Source organism: Conger conger, chromosome 17 (assembly GCF_963514075.1).
Source record: "Conger conger chromosome 17, fConCon1.1, whole genome shotgun sequence".
Taxonomy (NCBI): domain Eukaryota; kingdom Metazoa; phylum Chordata; class Actinopteri; order Anguilliformes; family Congridae; genus Conger; species Conger conger.
Genome location: NC_083776.1, coordinates 6,093,570 through 6,117,423, shown reverse-complemented (window position 1 = coordinate 6,117,423; position 23,854 = coordinate 6,093,570). Strand labels below are relative to the sequence as shown.

Sequence of the window (23,854 nt, the reverse complement as noted above, 5' to 3'; positions counted from 1 at the left end):
AAAATAAGAACGATGGCCGGAAACCCGAGCTAGAAAGTAATGATCTTCTTGAATGCGATAGGGTACAAGTAGGACGAAATAAAAACAATAAAATACCACTTTTAGCAAAGTGGCATTTGTTAAAGACAAATCAGCAGTTGTATCTCGCAACAATAATTCCTTTTTTGAAAGAATAATTTCGTTAAAAGACACTGCAGCCTTCCTTCTCCAGAAAAGACCTGAATACTTCTGAATTTGGAACAGTCCCAACGTTAAGATGAAAACCTTTTCGTAACATTATGCTCTCTGACATGGATAACACAACCAGATTAAATGTCTGGTAGGCTATTATGTCCGTAAGATTTAAAAGCCGTCTCTGGGTTTGGATCGCTAGAGGGCGTGACTTCCTTGATACTCTCGACTTTTCAGAGACTTACCGTGGTTTCGCAAAACTTGCAGCACCCAACTTTTACGGCGGCGTTGATGGTGGCGAAGTCTGAATTTGATTTTTTTTCTTAACAGTTCTCTTTTGTTTTCCGCTGTACTTTGCTGCTGCACGCTTTCATCTGAAGTTGGCTGGAAAAGGTATGAACAATTAATTACTGGTTTTGGGCAGGTAGCTAACGCTACAGTAGCTAGGCACAGCTTGCTAGCTGCCTAGAGGTACCAGATGTAGGGCAGGATTAAGCGAGTTCGCCTATATGAAGATGAGAGAAACCGAAATTAACATATGCGGATGGGAAGATGTAGCCTATAAAAGAGAAAGTAGATAACGGGCCTGGCGTACAAGTATCTGGTCTTGCCAGTGGGAGGTTTAATATTTATATATCCTCTGCGGCTCCTTGTTTTACAGCAAAGCCGGTTAATTTGCCAAGTTAACTGTACCGAGTTTTGCAGGTGAACCTGTCCGTATATAGCCTACCTGCCTAACCTTGGCTTGCTAACAGATCTACCTACATAAAGTACGAAGACGGATTGCCAGTGAACTGCAGTACATATTTTCTTGCAACACCTGTTGTATAGTTGGTTGTCAGTGAATCTGCGCATTAATAGAATATTAGTGGTAAGTCGCTTAGGTAGCTAGCAGCAGTGGCTGTTTGCTAACAAACCAACTGCATAGTATACGATGGAACTTTTGAAAGCGAGCTTCTAGTTGTGCTTCTTGTTAGTTCATGAGAGGTCTGTGTCCACAATTATTTAAACATTTTTTAGCCTGGAATTATTAACAAAGCCACTTTTAGTTCTGCGGGGATGAACTCTTATCGTGTTGTGTGTATGCAAATAGCTACGTTGTGTTATAGTCGCTCGTTACGACTTGTCTTTATTTAGGACGAAAAAGCGCAAATTGTTTGCATGATCCCAGGATGGAGTGGCGAGAACAGTCGACCCTCAGCTGCGAGGACGCCTTTCTGGAAGCGCAGAGATGGGTAGAGGTAAGGTTATTTCCAGTAAAAGTATTGTGTACCCTGTTTTTATAACTTCCTGTCGTGTGCACCGGGCTGTCATCTTGATCGCTTGTTTAGTTTTTGATTTAGTTTGTTTTTATAGTCGTGTTTGTTGTTGTCGCTGCTGTAGCCTTTCAGTAGGTAGTCGGATGAGACGTTTCACAACAACGCGCACCATTTGTGTAGTGGCTTGATATAAATTGGTATTTACGTTAGCACGGGGTTACCTCTTCCTTTTGAACTGAAATTGTCTCCATAGTTATTATAGCCTTGGGGTGTGTTTTACGCCCTACTCTTTAAATTCAGGATGCGGCGTAAAACGACGTGCTTGATGCACTGTTCTCAATAAACTGCACTTGAGCGTGTTTGTTTGCATTTTTCTTCATGCCTTAATATTTGGATCCAATTAATGTCACGGTTACTAAGTATTAATAGGCATATTAATTTGTCGGTCATAACGAATAGGCAAATTTATATCCTACTCAAAAATGCTCGAGCAGAAAAATGTAGTCTTTTTTTTAACACTATGACTTGTTTTTATTTTTGTTCTGTAGAGTTTGTTTTCATTGAGAGTCGCATGTTTGGACTCGTGTAGGCTACATGTCCAGGAATGTACCTTAAGTGTTTCACAGTAAGAAGAGCGGAGGGAATCTTTGGACAGCAGATGGTACAAATTGGTCAAATTCTCTAATTAAACTTTTTTTCGACATCTTTTTTCGTCAAACCTAATCTTCCGTTCCTGTCACTTCGCAAGTCTTGTCGAGACCTGTTGGCTACTTTCCGAAAGGTCAAGAGTAACTGATCCGGGGAAAATGAGCTAAAAGTGGAAGGTTCTTCTGCTTGGGTGTTTCTAGTGTCTGTAAAGACCCAGAGATAAGCAATAATGCTGTCAGCACTCAGATGAGGTGTTGGAAAACGATGACTGGTATTCTCATCGGCAAATAGTTGATTAAAAAGCTTTAATGCTTCTTGCTACCTTTCTTTGCTTAACCACTCTTCTGTGGCACAGGAATAGAATGGCAAAATATTTATCTTTGTTATGTTGCAATGGAATGGAATGAAAATAAGTCTGGTTTTAGTTCCTCCCTTGCGTACTCCCTCAGTATCAAAACACGATGAAGAAACACGATGACTGGTCAACCTGCATACCTGCATTAGTGTACAGTATTACCTGCATTATGTATTCCAATAGGGGAATTAATTTCCCTTTATCTATTCTGTGCACTTGGTAATCATTGGGGTAAAATACGCGTTTTTACAGCGCTTTGATTCGAGTCGGTTTATAATGACTTGGGGATATGTTCGACCGTTTTTAGATGAGTTGGCCGTGGGAGGTTGTATCAGTGCAGCTGACATGGCCCACACAAACTGTTCCCTTTAATCTCTTGTGTAATGATCATTTTTATCATCCCCCATGGCCATGGTTGGAAATGAGTGCTTACAGATTGCCACTTTTCACAATGGACTCCTTCTTGCATATTTTTAAAGTGACTCAGTTGGATATTTGGATTTCCTGGTGACTCATTTCACAGTTTGCGCTAGGGATGTTCTTTTAAGACTTACCTGGAGTTCATTGTATGTTTATACTGTGATTCAACATTTTTTTGTTGTTAACCAAGGGGAAAGTTGAATTGCAAGTTTGAAACTGATTCATACCAGTTCTCATGGCAATGTTCTTTAAGCGCATGGTTGTCATGGCAATGTTCCTCACGCCCATGGTTGTCATGGCAATGTTCCTCACACCCATGGTTGTCATGGGAATGTCCTTTACACACATGGATGTCATGGGAATGTTCATTACACACATGGTTATCATGGCAAAGTTCCTCACACTCATCAATGGAAGGTTCCTCACACCTATGGTTGTCATGCTAATGTTCCTTGCACCCATAGTTGTCATGGGAATGTTCTTTACACACATGGATGTCATGGGAATGTTCTTTACATACATGGTTGTTGATCATGTTCCTCACAGACATCTTTTATAAGCTTGTTTGAAGGAATCAGCAGTTGTGGGAGCAGTACTGGCTCTTGGATCATTTGCTTGTCCTGTTGGTCATTTGCTTCCGTACCCTGGGTCTGTACTGCGATCACCATTTATCACACACAGTGGTAAAGCGGACAGGAGCAGTATTCCCAAATGGGACTTGCAGTGGCATTCCTGAGAACATATGCAGCTGTGTTCATATGGAAAGATAGTTCAGTCCATGACCGGGCGATTAGGAGCCTTATGTGCTTATGTGCTGCATGCCTGGACTTACGTTTTCATAAGGGCTGCGGCTGGTTTAATGCCTGTGCTGAGCTGCCCTGCTCGTGGGCCTGGGGGAATCTGCTCATAACCAGGGTGAGCTGCTCTGCTCGTGGGGAATCTGCTCATACCCAGAGTGAGCTGTCCTGCTCGTGGGGAATCTGCTCATACCCAGGGTGAGCTGTCCTGCTCCTGGGCCTGGGGGAATCTGCTCATAACCAGGGTGAGCTGCTCTGCTCGTGGGCCTGGGGGAATCTGCTCATAACCAGGGTGAGCTGCTCTGCTCGTGGGGAATCTGCTCATGACCGGGGTGAGCTGCTCTGCTCGTGGGGAATCTGCTCATGACCGGGGTGAGCTGCCCGCTCTCCCTGTAACGCCGCTACACCTGCATGCCCTCACCCACACGCCTTCCAGGAATTCTCCCGGAGTAATCTTCTTAAACGGCACACGCTGCAGTTTTAACCCTGACCTCGTATTTTCTGTAAAAATGGAATGTGAAAAAAAAAAAATCACAATGAACGATGCACAACGCGTTAGGGCTCTCGCCCTGTTCTTGATGGTAATTGAGGATTTGAAGTTCGGTTGAAGGTGACTGGAAGCTTTCGTAAGCCAGAATGATGTGGATTTCCCCCGTGTAGGAAATGTGCTGCAGTAATTGCTGTTCCCCAGAAAAATGTGGCTCCATTTTTTTGAAGCGGTGTTCTTAGGGTTAGGGTCAGCAACTTAACTGCACAGAGTGCTCGCATGCACACGCACACACACACATACACTGCTGCCCACACTATAAACTATATCACCACCCCCGAACACATACATACACACACCTACTGTGCTGCTCACATTATAATATCACCCTCCACCTAGACGCACACGCACACACACACACACACACACACACACAGTGCTGCCCACAGTATGCATTATAATATCGGGCTCCTGTGTGTTTCAAACTTGGCTCTGAAATCTGGAAATATGACTGCATATTTTCCTGCCGTTTCATTGCTTTGCCAGATCAGCTGTCTTAAATTAGCTGTTATCCTCCAGGGTTGCCAAAATGGAAAAAGTCACACATGCATTTATGGGTATGAATAAATGTAGGCTCGTTCATAAAATACCTCCTACCATGTTTAGTAGTGCAATACATTAAATTAACCGTTTTTGGCATTTAGCGGGCATTCTCATCCAGAGCTACTGGCACAGATTATATTTTTACACCAATGCCATTTTACACAGCCGGCTGTTTTAAGTAATTTAAGTTAAGTTAGTGCTCAGGAGGTAAAAGCGGTCGTCTGGCAGTCGGAAAGGTTGCCGGTTCGATCTCGCCATGGATGTGTCGAAGTATCCCTGAGCAAGACGCCTAACCCTTAATTGCTCCCTACAAGCTGATTGGTGCCTTGCACACCATTGGTGTGTGAGTGTGAATGAGAGAACTGTAGAAATGTAGTCCTGGGCTGGGAATCGAAGTCACACAACTTCTTAGCTCCGAGCTCAGTTTCCAAACGCTTACCCAACTCTGCCACCTGAGACAAACTGTGGGGGGCGGTTTGGTCTTGTTCAGCCGGGGGGGGGGGGGGGGGGTACGGCCTGCGATCCAGCCCTCCTCCCTCTGCCACCCAATAGAGACACACTGGGGGGGGGGTGTAGTGTTGTTCAGTGGGGGGGGGGGGGGGGGGGAGTTCTTTGGCCTGGGGTCCCGCCCTCCTCCGTCTGCCAGGTGCAGGAGGGAACAAGGCGCTGGCGTGGAAGCGGCATGATTTACAGCGCCACACATTCGGAGCCAGCCCGTTCCATAAACCCCCCCCCCGCCCCCCCCAGCCCCCCGCCCAGAACGGCTCGTAACTCTCACCCCTGAAAGGGCAGAATGGGGCGCGTTTTCCTCGCCCCCCCCCCCCCCCCCCCCGCGGGGTGCTGGAGAGCCTCAACACTAAACTGTAACTAAACAAATATTGTTCTTACTCCGTGAGGGGTGAATGTGTGGGCCGGGCCCCGGGGGGCCCCGGGGGGCCTCGTGCGGGGACACTGGGGCATTGTGGCGACCCCCTCGCGGCTCTTGGCAGGGGCATCGTGGGGCAGGCTTGCCCCGCTCGCTCCCCTGCGGGCCCTGGCCCCCCCCCCCCCCCGGATGATTAACACGCTGTCAGGCAGGAGAGGGGGGGGGTTTAAACTGTGCGGAGTCACATGGAGAAATTCCTGCTCCGGATTCCAGCGCTCTGGGCCCTGCTGTTCCCGGGCCCCTTAAAGCGGCCCCGTCGTCACTGAGCGGGCCCCACCAGTGAGGGCTGCCCAATGCCACGAGCAGGACGGGGGGGGCTAAGCCCTTTTAACGGCCGGCTCGGGCTGCGTAAGTCCAGTTTCTGTGGTGAACCCGCCCCGGGTCTGCCGTGAACCCGCCCCGGGTCTGGCGTGAACCCGCCCCGGGTCTGCCGTGAACCCGCCCCGGGTCTGCCGTGAACCCGCCCTGGGTCTGCCGTGAACCCACCCTGGGTCTGCGGTGAACCAGCGGGCCTGTAGACGGGGGCCGGGGGGGGGGGGGGTTAATGATTCATTCAGTGATGGTTCCCAGCATCCTCTCTGTTCAGCGCGGCTGCGCATCGGGCAGGCGGGCGACTGTGGTTCATTAACCAGAGCCGCTCTGTGGGGTCTGTGCCCTGCTGGGTTTCACTCTCTTCATTTACATTTACCTCACGTTTCAGTCAGACGCTTTTTAATCCAAAGCCACTCGCAAGAAGTGTGTATGTTCTGCAACAAGTGAAAAGCATCAAATCCATAAATGGCAAAACACTTGCGTGTTGCACATGAACATAAAGAATAGTCATTTAGTGCAGTTTTTTGAGGTGGGTCCTGGAGTCTATGCCCCACTAGGCCACTAAATGTCTATCCCCCTGTACTAAATGTCTAATTTCGGTTTCCGATATTTTTGACGGAAAAGATGATACTTTATTGAACCGCATTGGGTTATGTGTCACACGAAACAGAATCCCGCTTACTGCGCTCCAACACAAGGAACAGAATCCTATTCCCTGCGCTCCAACACAAGGAACAGAATCCCACTTACTGCGCTCCAACACGAGGAACAGAATCCTATTCCCTGCGCTCAAGCATGTGGAACAGAAAGGCACTTATTGGGCTCCTTAACGAGCAGACGAGACCCGGCTCTTTAAAAACCCATGTCCCATCATGTCGTCAGATTCCGCTCGGCTGCCTTTGAGGGGAGAGACGGACCTGGTGGTCGTGTTTCCGGATGCTTCTAACCCACCCCTCCAGCCCCCGTCAACACGCTTAATCTTGAATAGTTAGAATACCGTCATAAACAATTGTTGCCTTTCTCTTGAGCATTAGCGAGCGCGCTACTTAACGAGAGCTGGTCACAGGTCGTCAAAGCGTGTGTTGGCTGATTTTTCTGATTTGGCCATTGAAACTCGTCTGCAGTTTACAGCCAGAATCGGAGTGCCTGGATGCGTTAATTCATTCTACCTGGTGCTCAAAGATATGACGCGTATAAAATTATAAATATTACATTGAACGGACTGCCTGGTGTTCTAGCACGTGAATGCAAGGGTAAGGAAAGATCTAGTCTTCAAAGTTTGTGTGAAATTTGAGCAGGGGATATTATTGTTTGACAAATCTCTTGAGTCATTTAACAAGTATGTTCCTCGGTGAGGATTTTGTTTAGTGACCAGCTGCCCGTTGGAATGTAGAATGTGCTTGAGTGCAACACCGTTTGTCTTAGGGTTCTAAGAACACCAACAGGAAGTGTGGCTGAGTGGCTTCCCCTGAGTGTTCTGGAATGTTATGAGTATCAGTCGAGGGAAATGGCTTTCTTTGGGTTGTTTACACGGTAATAGTCAGCTCATTGTCTTTCCTAATCTTATTTACAGTACAGTGTGTGATTTAGACTCTTGAGTTATTGTTCTTGTAGTTCTGTGGCCTTAACCTTGGGAATCTTTGGAAGCAACATTTATTTTTTCGTTATGATAATGTGAGTTAATAAGAAGGGAGGGAATTTGTATTCCAAATGTTTTTTTATATATATATTTCGTTTTGGCATAGAAAGCTGATAGGTGTAGGAAAAATAGTTTTTTGTCAAACTAGTTTTATTCCCCATTAATTTGCCTACTTTTTAATCCATGATTTCAATGGATTCAAGACTCCTGGCATTGCTTTTATGTTTTTATGTGCATTTCACTGGGTTATTACTTTCTCCATTTCATTGTTTTCCCCGCATTGTTTCTCCGTAAATTATGGTTATATTATATTATATCCTTTGTTCTTGAATTGTTCTTTGTTCATGATCTGGCTCTCTTTGTTGCATGATGGAGGTTTTATTGCAGGAGGTGATGTTGTGTGCATAACGTGCTGTAGGTCCGTTTATTCAGCCTCAGCATTGCCTTTCTGGTTCTGAGCTGAATCGGATCGGAACATGGCATCCGCGGTCCGGTTCTGTCTTCATGGTAGAACCCAGTCTGAACGGACCGCCTCCTCTGTGGCTCTGTGGAAAATATGCTGCTCTATAATAACGCTCACTGAAACCATAACCACTCTTTCTGGGCAGCGAGAGGCCGGTTATGTTTTCAAATATTTTATTCCCGGCTGTTTGTGGAAAGCGTGTGGAGTATCGGTTTCTGCACGCAGTAGTTACTGTTGTTTTTCTGTTTGGGTTCTTAACATTTGGAATGCTTTCTGTCCCTCCAAATCCATGTGGATTGGATCAGTTTGTTCTCATCGGGGTGTAATTAGTCACGAGCTGTGTTCTGCGTGTCCGCACTGACGGGGGATGAGAGGATGAGGGGGATCTCTCAGTGGTCCTGACCGAACGTACCGGTCCTAGCTGTGCTGTGTGATCCTGTAACAAAACCCCCCGGGGCCAAGAAACATCAGGATTCTCTCCGCTCTGTGTTTACAGACGAAAGGATTACTGTTTTTCTGAAGCAGAAGGAGCAAATGGTTAACATATAACAGTTCCTGGAGTTCTTTGTCGTTGAAGTTGGGTTTTGTGTAAAAAAAAAAAAAGTAATTTAGCTGGATGTGCTGTTGTGATGCAGTCTCTTGAAAAGCAGGAATTTCTCCGTGAAATCAGAAACTGCCCATTATCCCCCTGGTATTCTTTTGTAGAAAAGTGTGTTGTGGTTGATATTGTGCCCAGGTCCACTCTGTGGTTTCATGCCCAGAAGAATCTCCTGGTTCCCACTGTGGATTTCAGCCCTGTTGCATTCCACTAATTCCTGCTCGATTATTTAAAATGGCTGCCACCCAGAGTATTTATGCAGACATCTCTTTAATGGTTTTCCTCTTTTCTCCCCGGTGTGGGCCGTCATGTCGTGTTCATCGTTGCCAAATTCAACAGATACAAAAGGTTCAATACTTTATTGCTATGGCAACACATTTGATTGGAATTTGCCTCAGTGCAGCTTGTTACAGAACAGGCAAATATACACTATTGCCACATCCATCCATAGGTTCATCATAGTGAGAGCTGTAGAGTTCGATGAACGGTAAATGGTAAATGGCAGGCATTTATATAGCGCCTTTATCCAAAGCGCTGTACAATTGATGCTTCTCTGAATGAGACTGACGGTGATTGGCTGCCATGCAAGGCCCCGACCAGCTTGTCAGGAGCATTTGGGGGTTAGGTGTCTTGCTCAGGGACACTTCGACACAGCCCGGGCGGGGGATCGAACCGGCAACCCTCCGACTGCCAGACGACTGCTCTTACTGCCTGAGCCACGTCGCCCCCACGGTAGAGGCTGAGCTGTTGGAGACGGGTCTCTCGAGGGGCGAGGCACAACTGGCTGCTAGAGACTGTGATAGGTGGAGGAACCTTACCGATGCCTTATGCCCAATAGGGGGCGAAAAGGATAACTAACTAACTGACTAACACACGTCAATAGATTCATCATGGTTCCAGCCATTAAGTTTGATGCTTGAAGTTCTGCAAACTCTGCCGTCGGTCTGCGAGAGTGCGGATGAGCATGTGTCCGTCCGCCTTCCTCCTTATCGCGCGGTCCGGTCCGGTCATCAGCCCACGCGGACGTCAGTCGGAGGAAGACACTCTGCATGCAGCTGAACACTGTGAACCTGCAGGTTCCTGATTGGCCAGCTGGGGGCATTGTTGCACAATGGGGCCCTACTGAAACTCCTGAAATGATGCCTGAAGTTGCTAAAAAGAAAAGCATTTTTAGATAATTATAACTGGCAAATAAAAAATAATAATAATAAAACAAACATTTGCCGGATGACCCGAGACGTCTGGTTCAGTTCCTGTGGTTGGCCCCTCCCACAGTTCGGTATCATTTTAATTATAACATCCTGGGGGTATAAAATCAGCCAATTGTAAACTTTTACTTTAAAAAAACTGCGGAACATACAAACCATGAGCCGAGTCCCATGCTTTGATGGTTGATCTGCAAGCCAAAAGTAACACAGGCCTGTGCAATTCCACTCTGAACAGGGTTCTGCGTTTTTGGCTTTGTACACACGCCTTCCTCTGGAGCGCGGTTTCCCGCTGTCGTTTTAAGCGTTCCAGCCCATCGCTGGGTGAGGAGCAGCAGCATAAATTGTTGAGACTATGTGGAGCTCGCATCTGTGACAGTTTTAAACGTAAACTAAACTGGGTTTGCACAGCAGAGATGCATGTGACATGAACCAGTCACTACTGGAAAAAGCCGGGGTGTGCAGTGTGTATATACACAGGCCTACATGTGCATGTCTTACACATGCCATGCTTAAGTAGCTTTCCTAAGATTTAGGCTGAGATCTCATGCTTCTCATGACCTTTGTGATTTCGGCTGCCTGTACTTGTCAGCAGAGCAAATCGGCGCAGTTCCTGTCTTTTAAACTCCGTTAAACTTTAAATGGAGATCACGCAGCCATTTCTGTTCCCTTGTGTCAAACTCTGTTCATCGCAGTCAGTGTGTGTAAAGTCTGGAGATGCTGTTGAACTGCGTGATGGGAATGCATTGCTGTGACAAATTGGAGGACCAGTTTTGCCAAGCTTGACCGTAACGAGTTATGACTTATTTTATTATAATACTTCCCAGAGAAAACACGCGTAAGTATATACGGGTGGGGTTTTTGTATAACCCAGCTGCAGAGGGACAGTAAAGCATGCTCTTGGCCTTCCTGTTTCTCATAGCGGACATGCAGCACCCAGTCCAAGAAATACAATGTTTTTTTTTTTTTGCACATGGCTAATTTAAGAAATGGATGGTTGAATCATGCCCTATTTCAGACCGATTTACGTCCGCCTGTATCACAGCAAGGTTGGTTTGACTTTCCGCCAGAAACCACCTCCTCCTTGTTTTGAAATAAAGCTCAGTTGTTACCCATGGTTGGGACACATCTAACGTGACGTGGTTTCTGTGCACAGAGCTGATCCTAATCGCTGAATTGGCTGCATTTTTCAGCAGTAAATAAATGCTCTAATGCGAGAGAGTACCTTAATATGCAAGCGACTGTTCACATTTTTACTTCGCAGCAGGCCGCCTACGATGTGTGTCGGGTTTTTGCGGTTATTCTCTCCCTCGCCACTAGGTGGAGCAGAGGTTACGAAAACGTCTGAATTGCGCGTGTTTCCCTGGCGGTGATTCTCTGTGCCTTGTTTGTCTGTCAGTGAACCGTTTAAGTTACAAAACGCCGGGACAGATTAGCATTAAACTTCATAATTCGACGTAGTATTACAATGAATGACATTTCCTCATCACACCTGCTAATCTTATTTGGTATTTGAATGTTTGGCTGTGTTTTGGGGTTGCTATGACAGCACTGCACGGGTGGCTGAATTATGCAGTCTACATGCCTCTCTAATTGTCTGGGCGAGTTTTATTTTTTTTATCTGCATGGACGTAAGGCGTGGTCAATATGACAATTGAGTGAATGACATTTATTGCGAAAAGAGCAAACTAAGAGTCAACCAGCTCTGACTGTATCAGCTGCTAATGAGGAATCTGTTCTGGGGAAAGGCTATAATTCTGCGTATTTACAAACTGTGTGCCCAAACGTGTCAGAGTCTATTTCTTCGAGATGAGCGTGTCTTTCTTTTGCGTAAGCGCCTAATTAATGTTGTACGTGCTTAATGACGTCTCAGTAGCGGGACTTTCACCCTGTTCATGGGAAATTGTGACATTGGCTCACCGGTTTGTATGTGCACTCGTACACTTAAAACCTGCGGGGAAACAAACATCTTGTGTTTTTATTTTATAAGTGTTCACATATGGTTGGTATTCAAAATGCCAGGCCTAAAACTAGCTGAAGTATGTGGGCATGGTTTAAAATTAGCCACAAGCGTTCACAGCGGTCTGACAGTTCAGTACAAAGGAATCAAGTTGTCCTGGCTCCGGTTTCATCTCTTCGCATTGCATTGTGGGCCTGTATATTTCAGCATAACTTTTTGCTTCAAGGCCTGGGGGGGGGGGTGTGGTGGGTCATTATTGGCCATTATGGAGTGAAACCTGAATCTGCTTATTCTAATATTTACAAAATCCTTCCTTATTTTTTTTTTTAAGTGCAGGTTGACCCGGGTGAGAGAGTTAACCGGTCGTTGGTAAAAGTGGTATTTATTTTAATGGTCTATTGTGCGACAGGTGAGACGTGTTCTTTGAAGCTGCGCTTTAAAGCGGATCAGACAATGGGAAGAGAGCAGGCCCTGACCCACGAGTCAGACAGGCTCCCGTTGGCTTCCGCGCAGCCAGTCTGACCAGTTTCCCATCCCTGGGCGTGGAGGGTCTCCCGGGAGCAGAGCGGGACTGTGGGAGACGGTGAAGCGGATTAATTGGGAACAGTCAGTGCGGCGTGGATCTCACAGTGTCGAAACGCCTCCCGGAGAATTCTGTGGCTTGTACCTTTCTGAGGTTCGCCGTGTTTAATTCAACACGCAGACCGAAAAACAGAAACATTTCACAGACTGCTACGTCTGCACTGATGGCAGATTTGTAGATATATCTGCTATGTATTCACTAACTAATGATGCTATTAAAATATTATTAGTTTTTTCTGAGAAAAGTCATATTGACTTCATAATCACAAATATGTGATTACACTACAGGTATATTACAGGTATATATTACAGGCCTGTGAAATCCTACGATGGCCATTGCTGGCTTTATCGTACTGTACCTTTAAGAGATCACAATGAAGCATATTAATTGTGGTACTGTCACGCCGGTATCACTGCACTGAGATGGATGGTGAAGGTGTGTGTTTTTATTGTACTGTTCCTTTAAGAGGTTACTGCGGTATATTCCAGTGTATAGATCCTGTACAGTGGTATGTTCCAGTGCATAGATACTGTACAGTGATTTGTTCCAGTGCATACATACTGTACAGTGGTATGTTCCAGTGCAGATATCTTGCATGTACAGTGGTATGTTCCAGTGCAGAGATCCTGCATGTACAGTGGTATGTTCCAGTGCATAGATACTGTACAGTGGCTTATTCCAGTGCATAGATACTATACAGTGGTATATTCTAGTGCATAGATCCTGTATGTGCAGTGGTATGCTCCAGTGCATAGATACTGTACAGTGGTATGTTTCAGTGCATAGATACTGCATGTACAGTGGTATGTTCCACTGTATAGACACTGCATCTACAGTGGTATGTTCCAGTGTATAGACACTGCACCTACAGTGGTATGTTCTAGTGTATAGACACTGCATCTACAGTGGTATGTTCCCGTGCAGAGATCCTGGCTTCAGGGCTTCATCATGTGAACCATGAGAAATGTTCTGAACATGCCATTGTACTGATGAATGGCGTTTGCGTGCGGTTGATTTATTTCTGTTGATTACAGCGCTACAAACGGAAGGGAAGCCTCTTATGGTACAGTAACCCAAGAAGCTATTTTCCTACATGAATCAAATGTGCAAGAGCAAAGCTTGGCACATACCATACAGAATACTGTGCATGTTGAAGACATAGCCTTTTTCATGTGGCTTTTCTAGAAGAAATGGCATCTTGTACACTTCAACATACCATTTTGTCAGTCTGAGTTTATAGGATTACATGAATTCTTCACAAGCATTTTTTTATAATAAGATTTACTGCAGGTTGAAGTTATGTATTGCATTTTCAGCATTTAGGTGACAGTTGGTGCTATGGTTCTGGCGAGGACCCTAATGGTACTAGTTAATGGTTTGTGATTTGGTGCATCAGATGAATTCTGTTTGACAGAATAAATTAAATGCTAGAGTGTGCCTTCCTGTTCTGTATATTATGGTAAAACCATCAGTGATGATGAGTATAAATATCCTATAATCGTCTCTGAAAACTATTTTAAGTGCTGTGTCACATCTGTGTGGTGGCGTTGGGTTTTTATTTCTCCATTCATCAGCTGTAATTTAATATTTTCCAAAAATATGTGCCAAGTGGTTCAAAGAAACTTCTAAGCCTGAGGCTTATGCACGCAAACACACACTTGCGCGCACACACACACACACACACCCAAACACACGCACGCACATGCAATCTCACACACTCGCGTGCGCTCACACACACACACACACACCCAAACACACGCACGCACATGCAATCTCACACACTTGCACACGCATGCGCGCAAGCACACACACATGCACACGCGCATGTATGAGCGCGCACACACACATGATCTTATACACAAAACCCTGCCAGGGCCTCTCTGTGTGGAGTTTGCATGTTCTCCCCGTGTCTGCGTCGGTTTCCTCCGGGTACTCCGGTTTCCTCCCACAGTCCAAAGACATGCAGGTTAGGGACTGCAGATGAAAATGAGCTCATTGGCTAACTCTGGCACATTTACATTGATGTGGAAACCAAAAATGTCGATTAACGTGCACTGTCCCTAATAATAAATGAATAAATAAAACTTTGTTTGCTGGTATGAATACGTGAATGTTCAGTTTTGAGTATGCAGTCATTGCCGGTAAGAATGTATTGACGGTCAGTTTTGAGTGTGAGGTTATTGCTGGTATGGATGTGTGAATGTTCAGGTGAGTGATGTCATCGCTGGTGTGGGAGTGATGGGCAGTCGTGGGGCAGCGATGGTGTGAAGATCTTCTCGCATTATGAGTGTGTGTGTGTGTTGAGCTGACGCTCCTCTCCACTGTAAACGCACACAAACGGCGCCCTGTCTCTCCTCAGGGGCTCCACAATGGCGGGATTCTTCTCCGCGGCGGTGCCGAGGTCCGCGGGGCGCTGGCGGTGTTGGCGGTATCGGCGCATTCCTCCCCACGCCTCGCGGGTTTGGGCCGGGTCCCGCGCGTTTCGGGGAAACCCCGGGGGGGGGGGGGGGACTCTTGTTCCTCGGGCCAAAAGGCAGCCGCCGTACCGCCGTCTGCGTGCGGAGGGAGTCCCAACTGAGCGCGCTCCGACACCGCCTGTCAATCAGTCACCCGCTGACTGCTGTCTCCCTTCCCCCCCCCCCCTGCAGGAGGTGACCAAGAAGCGCTTCGGGAGCAAAACCTTCCGCTCGGCGCTGGAGACCGGAGTCCTGCTGTGCGAGTGAGTGCCGCCATCTCGAACCCGCCGTCTACGGGGCGTTGCGCTCAGGGCTGTGTGTGAACGCAGCGTTCAGGAGGACACAGAGGAGTAGGAGTGTGTCTGTCGTGTCTGTTATTTGTGTCGTGTGGTTTTCCACTCCCATCGCTGGCTCGGTGGGTTTGCGGTTCTGTTTTGTTTGTTTTGTTCTGTGCTTTATGCGATTCGTCTGAACCTGGCTGGTTGTGTGTTTGTGAGCTCTCACCCTGAGCCCCCCTACTGAGTCTGGTTCCTCCCCATGTTTCTCCCTGCATGTCCTCCAAAGCTTTAGTCATTGCCACTGCAGGCCCAGGTTCGGTCTGTGTGGGTTTAGGCCAGGGTAAACTGTGAAGCCTATTGTAACATAGCCTTTGTAAAAAGTGCTGTATAAATAAAATCCGATTGATTTGATTCTGTGGAAAGCCGGTGTCGAGTGTGTGTGTACTGTGTGCGTATGTGTGTGTGTGTGTGTGTATGTGTGTGTGTGTGTGTGTGCGTATGTGTATTGGCTGTGCTCCTTGTGGCTTCTTGATGGGCTGTGGTGTTACGTTCAGTGCAAGCAAACTAATGGACTTTCAGACTGAAAACTGTGTGTCTGTTGTGTCTGTTGTGTCTGTTGTGTCTGTAGTTTGTGTAGTGTGTGTGTGTGTATGTGCTCCTTGTGGCTTCTTGGTGGACTGGGCTGTGGTGTTACATTCAGTGCAAGCAAACTAATGGAATCAGAGTGAAAACAGTGTGTGTGTGTGTGTGTGGGGCATAGTGGATTTCAGTGTCTGCCTGTGTGTGTGTGCTGTCTGGTGTCTTTAGTCATTTTGGTGGATATGAGAGTCTGAAGTTTGAGTTTTGTCAGGATGAAACAGATGTGCAGTGGCAGTCTTCCTTACTGAAAGCACAGGCCAGTCTGGCTGACTGAAGGCATAGGCATAGGCATTGAGTGGGCAGTGGTTACATTACAGGTTACAGTACCCAAAGCCACTTACAGTCCATTAGACTGTTTCAATAAGGAGGTTAGGAAAATCCCCTGGTGTCTGGCTGAAGGGCCCAACAGCTGTGTGGAGCTTATTGTGGCTACCCTGGGGCTTGAACCACCGACCTTCCGGGTCCCAGATACGTACCTTAGCCACTAGGCTACGGGCTGCCCCCTGTGTACCCCCCAGAGGTTTGTGATTGGTGTCGGAGAGATGATGTCACTGCTGTCGGGCGCAGAATCTCCCCGGACCGGTGCCCCTCCGTGGGGACTGAAGGCAACGCTGTGATTTTACTGGTCCGAAACTAACTCCGCCCTCCTCCCTCCGTACCCACCAATCACAGCGCTCCGTGCACCATGGCGACGGTTCATATGACACTGCTCCTTTGAGACTGGACGAGCCGGCATCTTTCTGCACCAACACCTCCATGTCTCGACAACATTCAGTCTTGATGATATGTTGAAAAGTTGTAGAGTTATACATGTTATGGATTTAAATGTATAGTAATTTGTTTAAAGGTGCTTTCCCTTTTTAACACAGTTGTGGCAGATTGATTGTCTGATTGGTCTGGGCAGATCACATGGGTCTGTGTGGATATCTGGAAGGGTTAGGGTTAGATTCAGTCAAGTTTGTTTTTACCTGTTGTCCAGTCTGCTAACAGATGATAGTTCAGACATTCTACTGCATGATCCTTCTGTTCTGTTTAAACTTGCTGTATTATTGTCTCTTTTTATTTTCATTTTTATTTTTTACATCAGCGGAGCGAGTTATTTTGTTATATGTCTGAATAACTGCTCATTAAATGCCCTTCATTGCTTGATTGAGACATAAACCTGCAGATTTCACTGTAACCTGAAAGCTAAATATGACATGGTTTTGCCAAAGATGAAATGCACTCCTTTTAGCTGCTCAGATAAAAAGGCTCAAAATTCTCATAACCGCTCTCATGAAAAAATATTTTCTCAAAAAATTTGTGTTTTACATAAACTCCCTGATGTATGAGGACTGAGGATAACCAGGTAACAAAGGTTGCAGGTGTGTCATCAGCAAAAGCAAACAGTAATCATTGTGCTGATGTGGAGAAATCGCGTGGCTTACCTCACGCTGCGATAAGGCTGCAGAAATTCTGCAATGTTCACTGCGTAGCTCACTCCCTGTTCTCTAAATATTCCCGAACCCTAACGCAAATATTGTGAGTCCCGCTATTCCGAGCTCTTCGCTGGATTTGCCCTCCCTGTTTTAGGAAGGCTGTGTGCTGGAGTGTATTAATAGCACTGCCTACATGTCTGTGGGGAGTCTTGGTCAAGCAACGCCAGGTGGCCGACGTTATAGGAGCTCGTAAAGACTCGGTGCAGACGTCTTGCTGCTGTTTGTTCACTGTAGGATCAACATACTCACTCGTCTCTCTTTCCCTCTCTCTCTCCTCTCTCACTCCTCCCTCTCTCTCCATCTCTCATCTCTCTCTCCCTCTCTTACTCTCATCTCTCTATTTCTCCTCTCTCTCTCCCTCTCTCTTCCTCCCTCCATCTCTCTCCTTCTCTCTCTCCTCCCTCTCTTTCTCTCCCTCCCTCCCTCCCTCCCTCCCGCCCTCTCTCGCTCCCTCTCTCTCTAGTCTGATCAACAGGCTCAAGCCGGGGATTGTGAAGAGGGTCAACAGGTTGTCCACTCCCATCGCTGGCTTGGTGAGTTCGCGGTTCTGTTTTGTTTGTTTTGTTCTGTGCTTCATGCGATTCGTCTGAACCTGGCTGGTTGTGTGTTTGTGAGCTCTCACCCTGAGCCCCCCTACTGAGTCTGGTTCCTCCCCATGTTTCTCCCTGCATGTCCTCCAAAGCTTTAGTCATTGACACTGCAGGCCCAGGTTCGGTCTGTGTGGGTTTAGGCCAGGGTAAACTGTGAAGCCTATTGTAACATAGCCTTTGTTAAAAAGTGCTGTATAAATAAAATCTGATTGATTTGATTCTGTGGAAAGCCGGTGTGGAGAGTCTGTTTAACTGTCGCTAAGTTGCCTTTGTTGTCTGACAGCAGCAGGTTTTGCGAACAAAAGGTTCCATTGATCCACTAAGGTTTTAGTAACTGTTATTTGTTTATTATTTACTGGGCAAATGACGTCTGAACGCAGTGACTCTGGCATCATGTGTGGAATAAGTTGTGGAGATTTATGGGGTTTTTCCTGGACTACTTAGTCACAAGTTGCACTGTGACTCATTGGTTTAGGGAACGGTCTAGATATGACAGAAATAGGGGCTGAATATGGCAGGGCTGGATGTGGCAGGCATGGGACTGAATGTGGCAGCCATGGGCCTGAATGTGGCAGGTATGGGGCTGAATGTGGCAGGCATGGGGGCTGAATGTGGCAGGCATGGGGGCTGAATGTGGCAGGCATGGGGGCTGAATGTGGCAGGCATGGGGGCTGAATGTGGCAGACATGGGGGCTGAATGTGGCAGACATGGGGGCTGAATGTGTCGGACATGGGGGCTGAATGTGGCGGACATGGCGGCTGAATGTGGCAGACATGGGGGCTGAATGTGGCAGACATGTGGGCTGAATGTGGCAGACATGGGGGCTGAATGTGGCAGACATGGGAGCTGAATGTGGCAGACGTAAGGCTTTCACAAGATCCAGAAGTGTTAAATTTAACATGCTGCTGTGTGAAAAGTCTTGAATGCACAAAGAACAGCAGTGTTTTGCTTGGCCTGTGTGTGTGTGTATGTGTGTGAGAGAGAGAAATAGATTTGATCTCTGCAGAGCCAAAGCGTCGCACAGTAAGTCTCATTACAGCTAAAAATGTGAGCCTGGAAACCATTATGATTTCTCAACATTATTAGTCCCCCCCATACACCCTCCAGAAGTGTGTATATATAGCCTGGCTTTAACTGTAGTTATAAAAAATAAATAAAAAAAAGCCATCTCCGCTTCGAGAGCGCAGTAATGGAAAATGTGTGTGGTTGGCTGGTGGTGTTGGCGCGGGGCTCCTGTGCTGCTGGTGGTGTTGGCGCGGGGCTCCTGTGCTGCTGGTGGTGTGGTGCGGCGGTTTCCACTGGTCCGTGGCCTCGCTTCCCGCGCCGTTCGCCCGGCCGCTAACGGAGTGGTGGGTTCCGCCGCGTTTCCGATGCGTAGCCGTGCGGTTCGGAGAGCCGGCGTGCGGGCGGTGAGACTTTCCCCCGCACGAGAAGCGTGCGTTCTGAGGATCCGCGCCTCTGGGAAACGCTCGGAGATGACTTCATGATCGTGCGCTGCAGCCCGTTAAAACCCAGCTGTAATCGGACATGCAGGAAGACTGAGTGCAGTTTAAAGATTGTTCTGGAAATGATCTCCGTATAGCCCCTTATTATTATTATTATTATTATTGTTGTTTTTATTATTATTATTATTGTTATTATATTATATAGCCTCTGTAATTTTCATAAAATTGATAAATTGACTGCATTCATATAGTTATTTTATCCAAAGCACTTTATAGCTCTCATTCACCAATTCACTCACACACACTCTTACACACACTCTCACACTCTCACACTCTCACACTCTCACACACTCACACACTCACGCACTCACTCTCTCACACTCTCACACTCTCGGTGAAAAGCTACCATGCAAAGTATCAGCTAGTCGGAGCAGTTGGGGGTTAGGTGTATTGCTCAGGGATACTTTGACACATCCAGGATCGAACCGGCGACTTTCTGACTGCCAGGCGACCGCTCTATCTCCTGAGCTAATGTCGCCCCCTTTTTTACTTGTATATTCATTGATTTTACGTATTTTTAAAGTGGTTATTTTATTCATTCATATTTTTCATAGTTTCTCAGAGTCCCCCCCCCCCCCCCCCCCCCCCCCAAAAGGCACGAGTTATGCCATTTTTCTGGGTCACCAGTTCCCCTAAAGAGGTGTATGTCTGAAGTGCAGCCTGAGGGTGGATTTCACAAATGTTTTTCGTGCTTCTGCAACCAGTCCTGAAAAATGCATATCTGCCCCTTTGAAGCCCTCGGGCAAATCTCTTAAACACCCAAAGTGGCAGTAACGGGAATTTGACAGGATTTTTAAGAATCTGTCTTTAAAGGTTTTTGTGAGCACAAGAATGCTTGACTAGGGAAGAGATTCAGTAGGAAATACTTAAAACTGATGAATGCAGTATGCTATACTTTCATGCAATTGTGAACCCTGATGCTGCATCTACTAATTATCTTGGACATTATTGATGACGTTAATGAAATGACAAGTATTTATAGCAAGATTAATAATGTCATTTTATTTGAGTTAATGATGTCGCAGTGAAACTATTGATGAATGGTATTTGTTAAAAGCGGCTCTGTGTCCAGAATAATGGTGGAATATTGAATCTGGACAGGGACCAAACATAGATACTGTATAAAATGTATGTTTATTCCCATATGAGTGCCTCACCAATTACTAACCAGCTGAGCACTGTAAAACCTGTTGAATTCTAGAATGTATGTTCTAAATATGGCCTCCCCTTATTGTTTTTAGCATTTCTAGAACATTTCTTTATTTTTTTTTGGGGGATTTTTTTTTAAAGCCACTTTGTTATCAGTGTAATTTGCTGGACCAGCTTTGACAGCACCACCAGAGGATTACCATTCCTGGAGGGGTCTGGCATTTTTCGCAGGATTAGGTGCTCTGTCTACAGTGGGGACATTACCCCTCATTAGCATCTATAGATGGCTAACCGCTTAACGCCGTCAGGGGCTGTTTTAACATTCTGGACATTTTCTCCTGTCAAAAGGACAAAGTTTAAATGGATTTGTTTCTTTCAGTTAAACGTACACACGTCTCTTACAATGCACTCAGTGCATTGCGGTCTGTCCCCACAGGACAAGGCTTTTGGCCTTTGGCTCTGTAAGTTCCCCTTCGGCAAAGTGCTGTGGTTTGCGTCATACCATAATGAGAACAGGCCCGGCGGTGCGCTGCGTTACCTAGTGCTTCGTTTGCATGAAAACTAGATGGTATCGCGCACCGTATCGCACCCGGTCTCGACAACCCCCCCGTGTTTCTTCCTCCACTACATGTCTCTGGTACTGGCTCTTCCACACGCTGACCACTCTCTGTATGAAAGAATACTTCTGAGCAGAATTTATCCTGTGCTAATTTCCACATTCTGGAGGGCTGCTTCACCTGTCCTCAGGCCAGGTGATCGTTCACCAATCATGTTGCATGATCGTCGACACCAGCGGTTTGATGGTCGGAACGCAACAACCTTTACAAGGTTTCCGCTAGAACGAAGGGCGCTTCGATGTCGTCGCTATCATTGAACTTTGACCCCATTGGTGGCTCAGCTGCCGTGACAACCGTGACAACGAGCTTTCCCCATTTCTTGAGCTCGCGGTGACGCAACTTCAAAGGTGAGCGGTATGGGAATGTTGGTGATGATGTGGCGAAATCCAGCGTCCGATTTATACATCGCCCGACTCCGAAATGGCCTTTAACCATGCATCATGTGACCGGAACCTTCTAGAAACGGCTATTTAGCCCTGCCCCTCGTACATGACCACGACGTCACCTCGTTGTCAGGAGTCGCGCAGTCTGAGTGATCTCTACGCGTCTGGAACTTTCTGCTTTGTCCAGGGTAATGTAAGGCGTCGGCAATCACCAGGGCAGGTTCTTCACAAATTAGTCTCAGGATTTCATGGAATGTCGTATTGGCGTGATGTGTTGATACCGGGACTCTGAAATGCGTTTGTCTATCGCTGACAGACACATCAAAGAATTGTGTGAGTGTGAGCGTTGTTTGCTGACACAAAGTGATGCTCCTCTAAGGTTTGCAGACACACCTGTCTGACGGCAATTCTGCAATGTTCTCCTTGGCAGTGAAATAACAATGGAGTATAAAAGAGCTTTGTTGTTGTCGATGCACAAATTTGATTCCACAGCTGGTAAATCTTCATGTCTCAAAGCGTCTCTCAGTGACACACTGATCTGGTGACATTTTTGTAATTATGCACGTTCTTTGCACGTTCTTTGCATTGCCACCTCTGCCGTAAAAAGATACTACTTGGGGCCTGATGGTTCAGAATCCACCCTCAACTACTGAAGGGTGACAGTCCTTGTGTGGAATTCATTGGTCAAAAAAAGTATATTTTTCAATGTAATCTGTGGAGTGTACAGATATGCATAGTTCTCTCCAAAGCCATGACATGCTTTTTTAAAAATATGCCAGGCCTTGAAGAGGGCTAAGCAAGTGATTGACTTTGAATAAAAATAACAAAGAATGGACATCATCATTTTTTAGATTGAACCAGATTCGATTTATCCCTTTTTTGAGTTGGGTTTTTGAGTTAGTGTTCCTGTGAAGTGAAGTGTGGTTTGTCCCCAGTTGAATACACACACAGAGTAGAAGGTTCCGGTGCATTGCCAGCCAGTTCTCGGCATGAGGTAACTTATTCAATAGGTGGGTGGACTGGCTTCATGTGTAAAACTGTAAAGGTTCATGAATGCGCTTGCTTGTGCAATAACTTTCTGCGGTACATTTGAACTAAATTAGTCTCCATGTAACCTTAAGAAAAGATGATTAGTGACATTTGTGGAGTTGTAGGCTTCAGTTCTGAGCAGTTTTTTTTTTTTTTTTTGTGGCCGTTTGCTTTTGAGAGGAATGAGATAAGATAAGTTTTACTGTGAACACCTGGGGAATGGGACGCTCCTGAATCCCACGGTACACACAGGCCTGTTTGCGTCGCCTTTTGTGCGCCCGTGAATTATGGGGCATTTCTGGAGTGTGTTTCTGAAGACGACGGGGTGAAATAATGACTGGAACCTTCCGCAAAAATGCGGAGTTGGGGCGAAAACCGCACGTTGCAGAGTGCGCACGGATGTACAGTACTGTGCAGTAATCTTAGGCACCCTCGACTTTATTATATATACGTTAATTGTTTTGTGTGTGTTAGTATAAAAGAACACATTTCAGATTTCCAAATATTCATTTTCCAAAAGATTTAATTTTACAGAGACATTTTTGTATTTAATTAAAACATATTACTATAAACAATTGACTACATTTTACATAAAAACTTGATCAAGACTGTCTGAGATCAGAAGCAAGGACCCAACCAAAGTCTGCAGAAGAACTGTGGTTGTGGTTCTCCAACATGCCTGGAACAACCTCCCTGCTGCTTGTCTTAGCCAGCGCTGTCCCTCCGTTCTGTATCTCAGGGAAGTGATGCGGTTTTAACGCCGAAGGGTGGTCACAAAGAACATTGATTTGATTACGTCTTTAACTATTCTGCCAAATTACTAAAATGTAATGTAAAATGTACAGTGCGTTTACTTAGGACCTTATTTAAGATTCTTATCCGTACAGAATGTTATACAGGTGCCTGAAGCCCCGGACACACCAAACCGACGGTCGGCGTCGGAGCCCCCCGGAGCCGTCGACGAGAGAGCTCTCACCGACGTCCGACGGCTCCGACGCCGATTCAACATGTTGAACATGGAGCCCTCCAAAACACGCCGACGGAGTGTCGGCGTGCGGGACACACCGGAAAGACTCGGCCGACAGGGCGCCACCGACGTCCGACGGCCGACCGTCGGTTTGGTGTGTCCGGGGCTTGAGACTTACTGTACTTCCCTGTGCGTTTGTGACCGAGGGCGGAGGAGGACCGACGGACCGCATTCCTCGGAGACGGGCTCCTCTCCCGCCGTTTTTCGTGCGGAAGGCGCTGCCGTGGATTAAGCCGGCTCAGCGTCAGGCCGGGCCCTCCTCAGGCCCGTATCGGGT

The 23,854-nt window shown here is 46.6% G+C and overlaps 1 protein-coding gene across 1 annotated transcript in view; it reads left to right on the top strand.

The window, feature by feature from the left end:
- Window positions 1-404: 404 nt before the first annotated feature.
- Window positions 405-23,854, top strand: part of lmo7a (LIM domain 7a) — a 73,404-nt gene continuing 49,954 nt past the window's right edge. Inside the window, exons 1-4 of the mRNA XM_061227242.1 lie at window positions 405-564; window positions 1,309-1,412; window positions 15,074-15,144; window positions 17,740-17,809. Coding sequence (XP_061083226.1) covers window positions 1,344-1,412; window positions 15,074-15,144; window positions 17,740-17,809 — 210 coding nt within the window. The 5' untranslated portion in view covers window positions 405-564; window positions 1,309-1,343. The remainder of the gene's footprint in view (window positions 565-1,308; window positions 1,413-15,073; window positions 15,145-17,739; window positions 17,810-23,854) is intronic.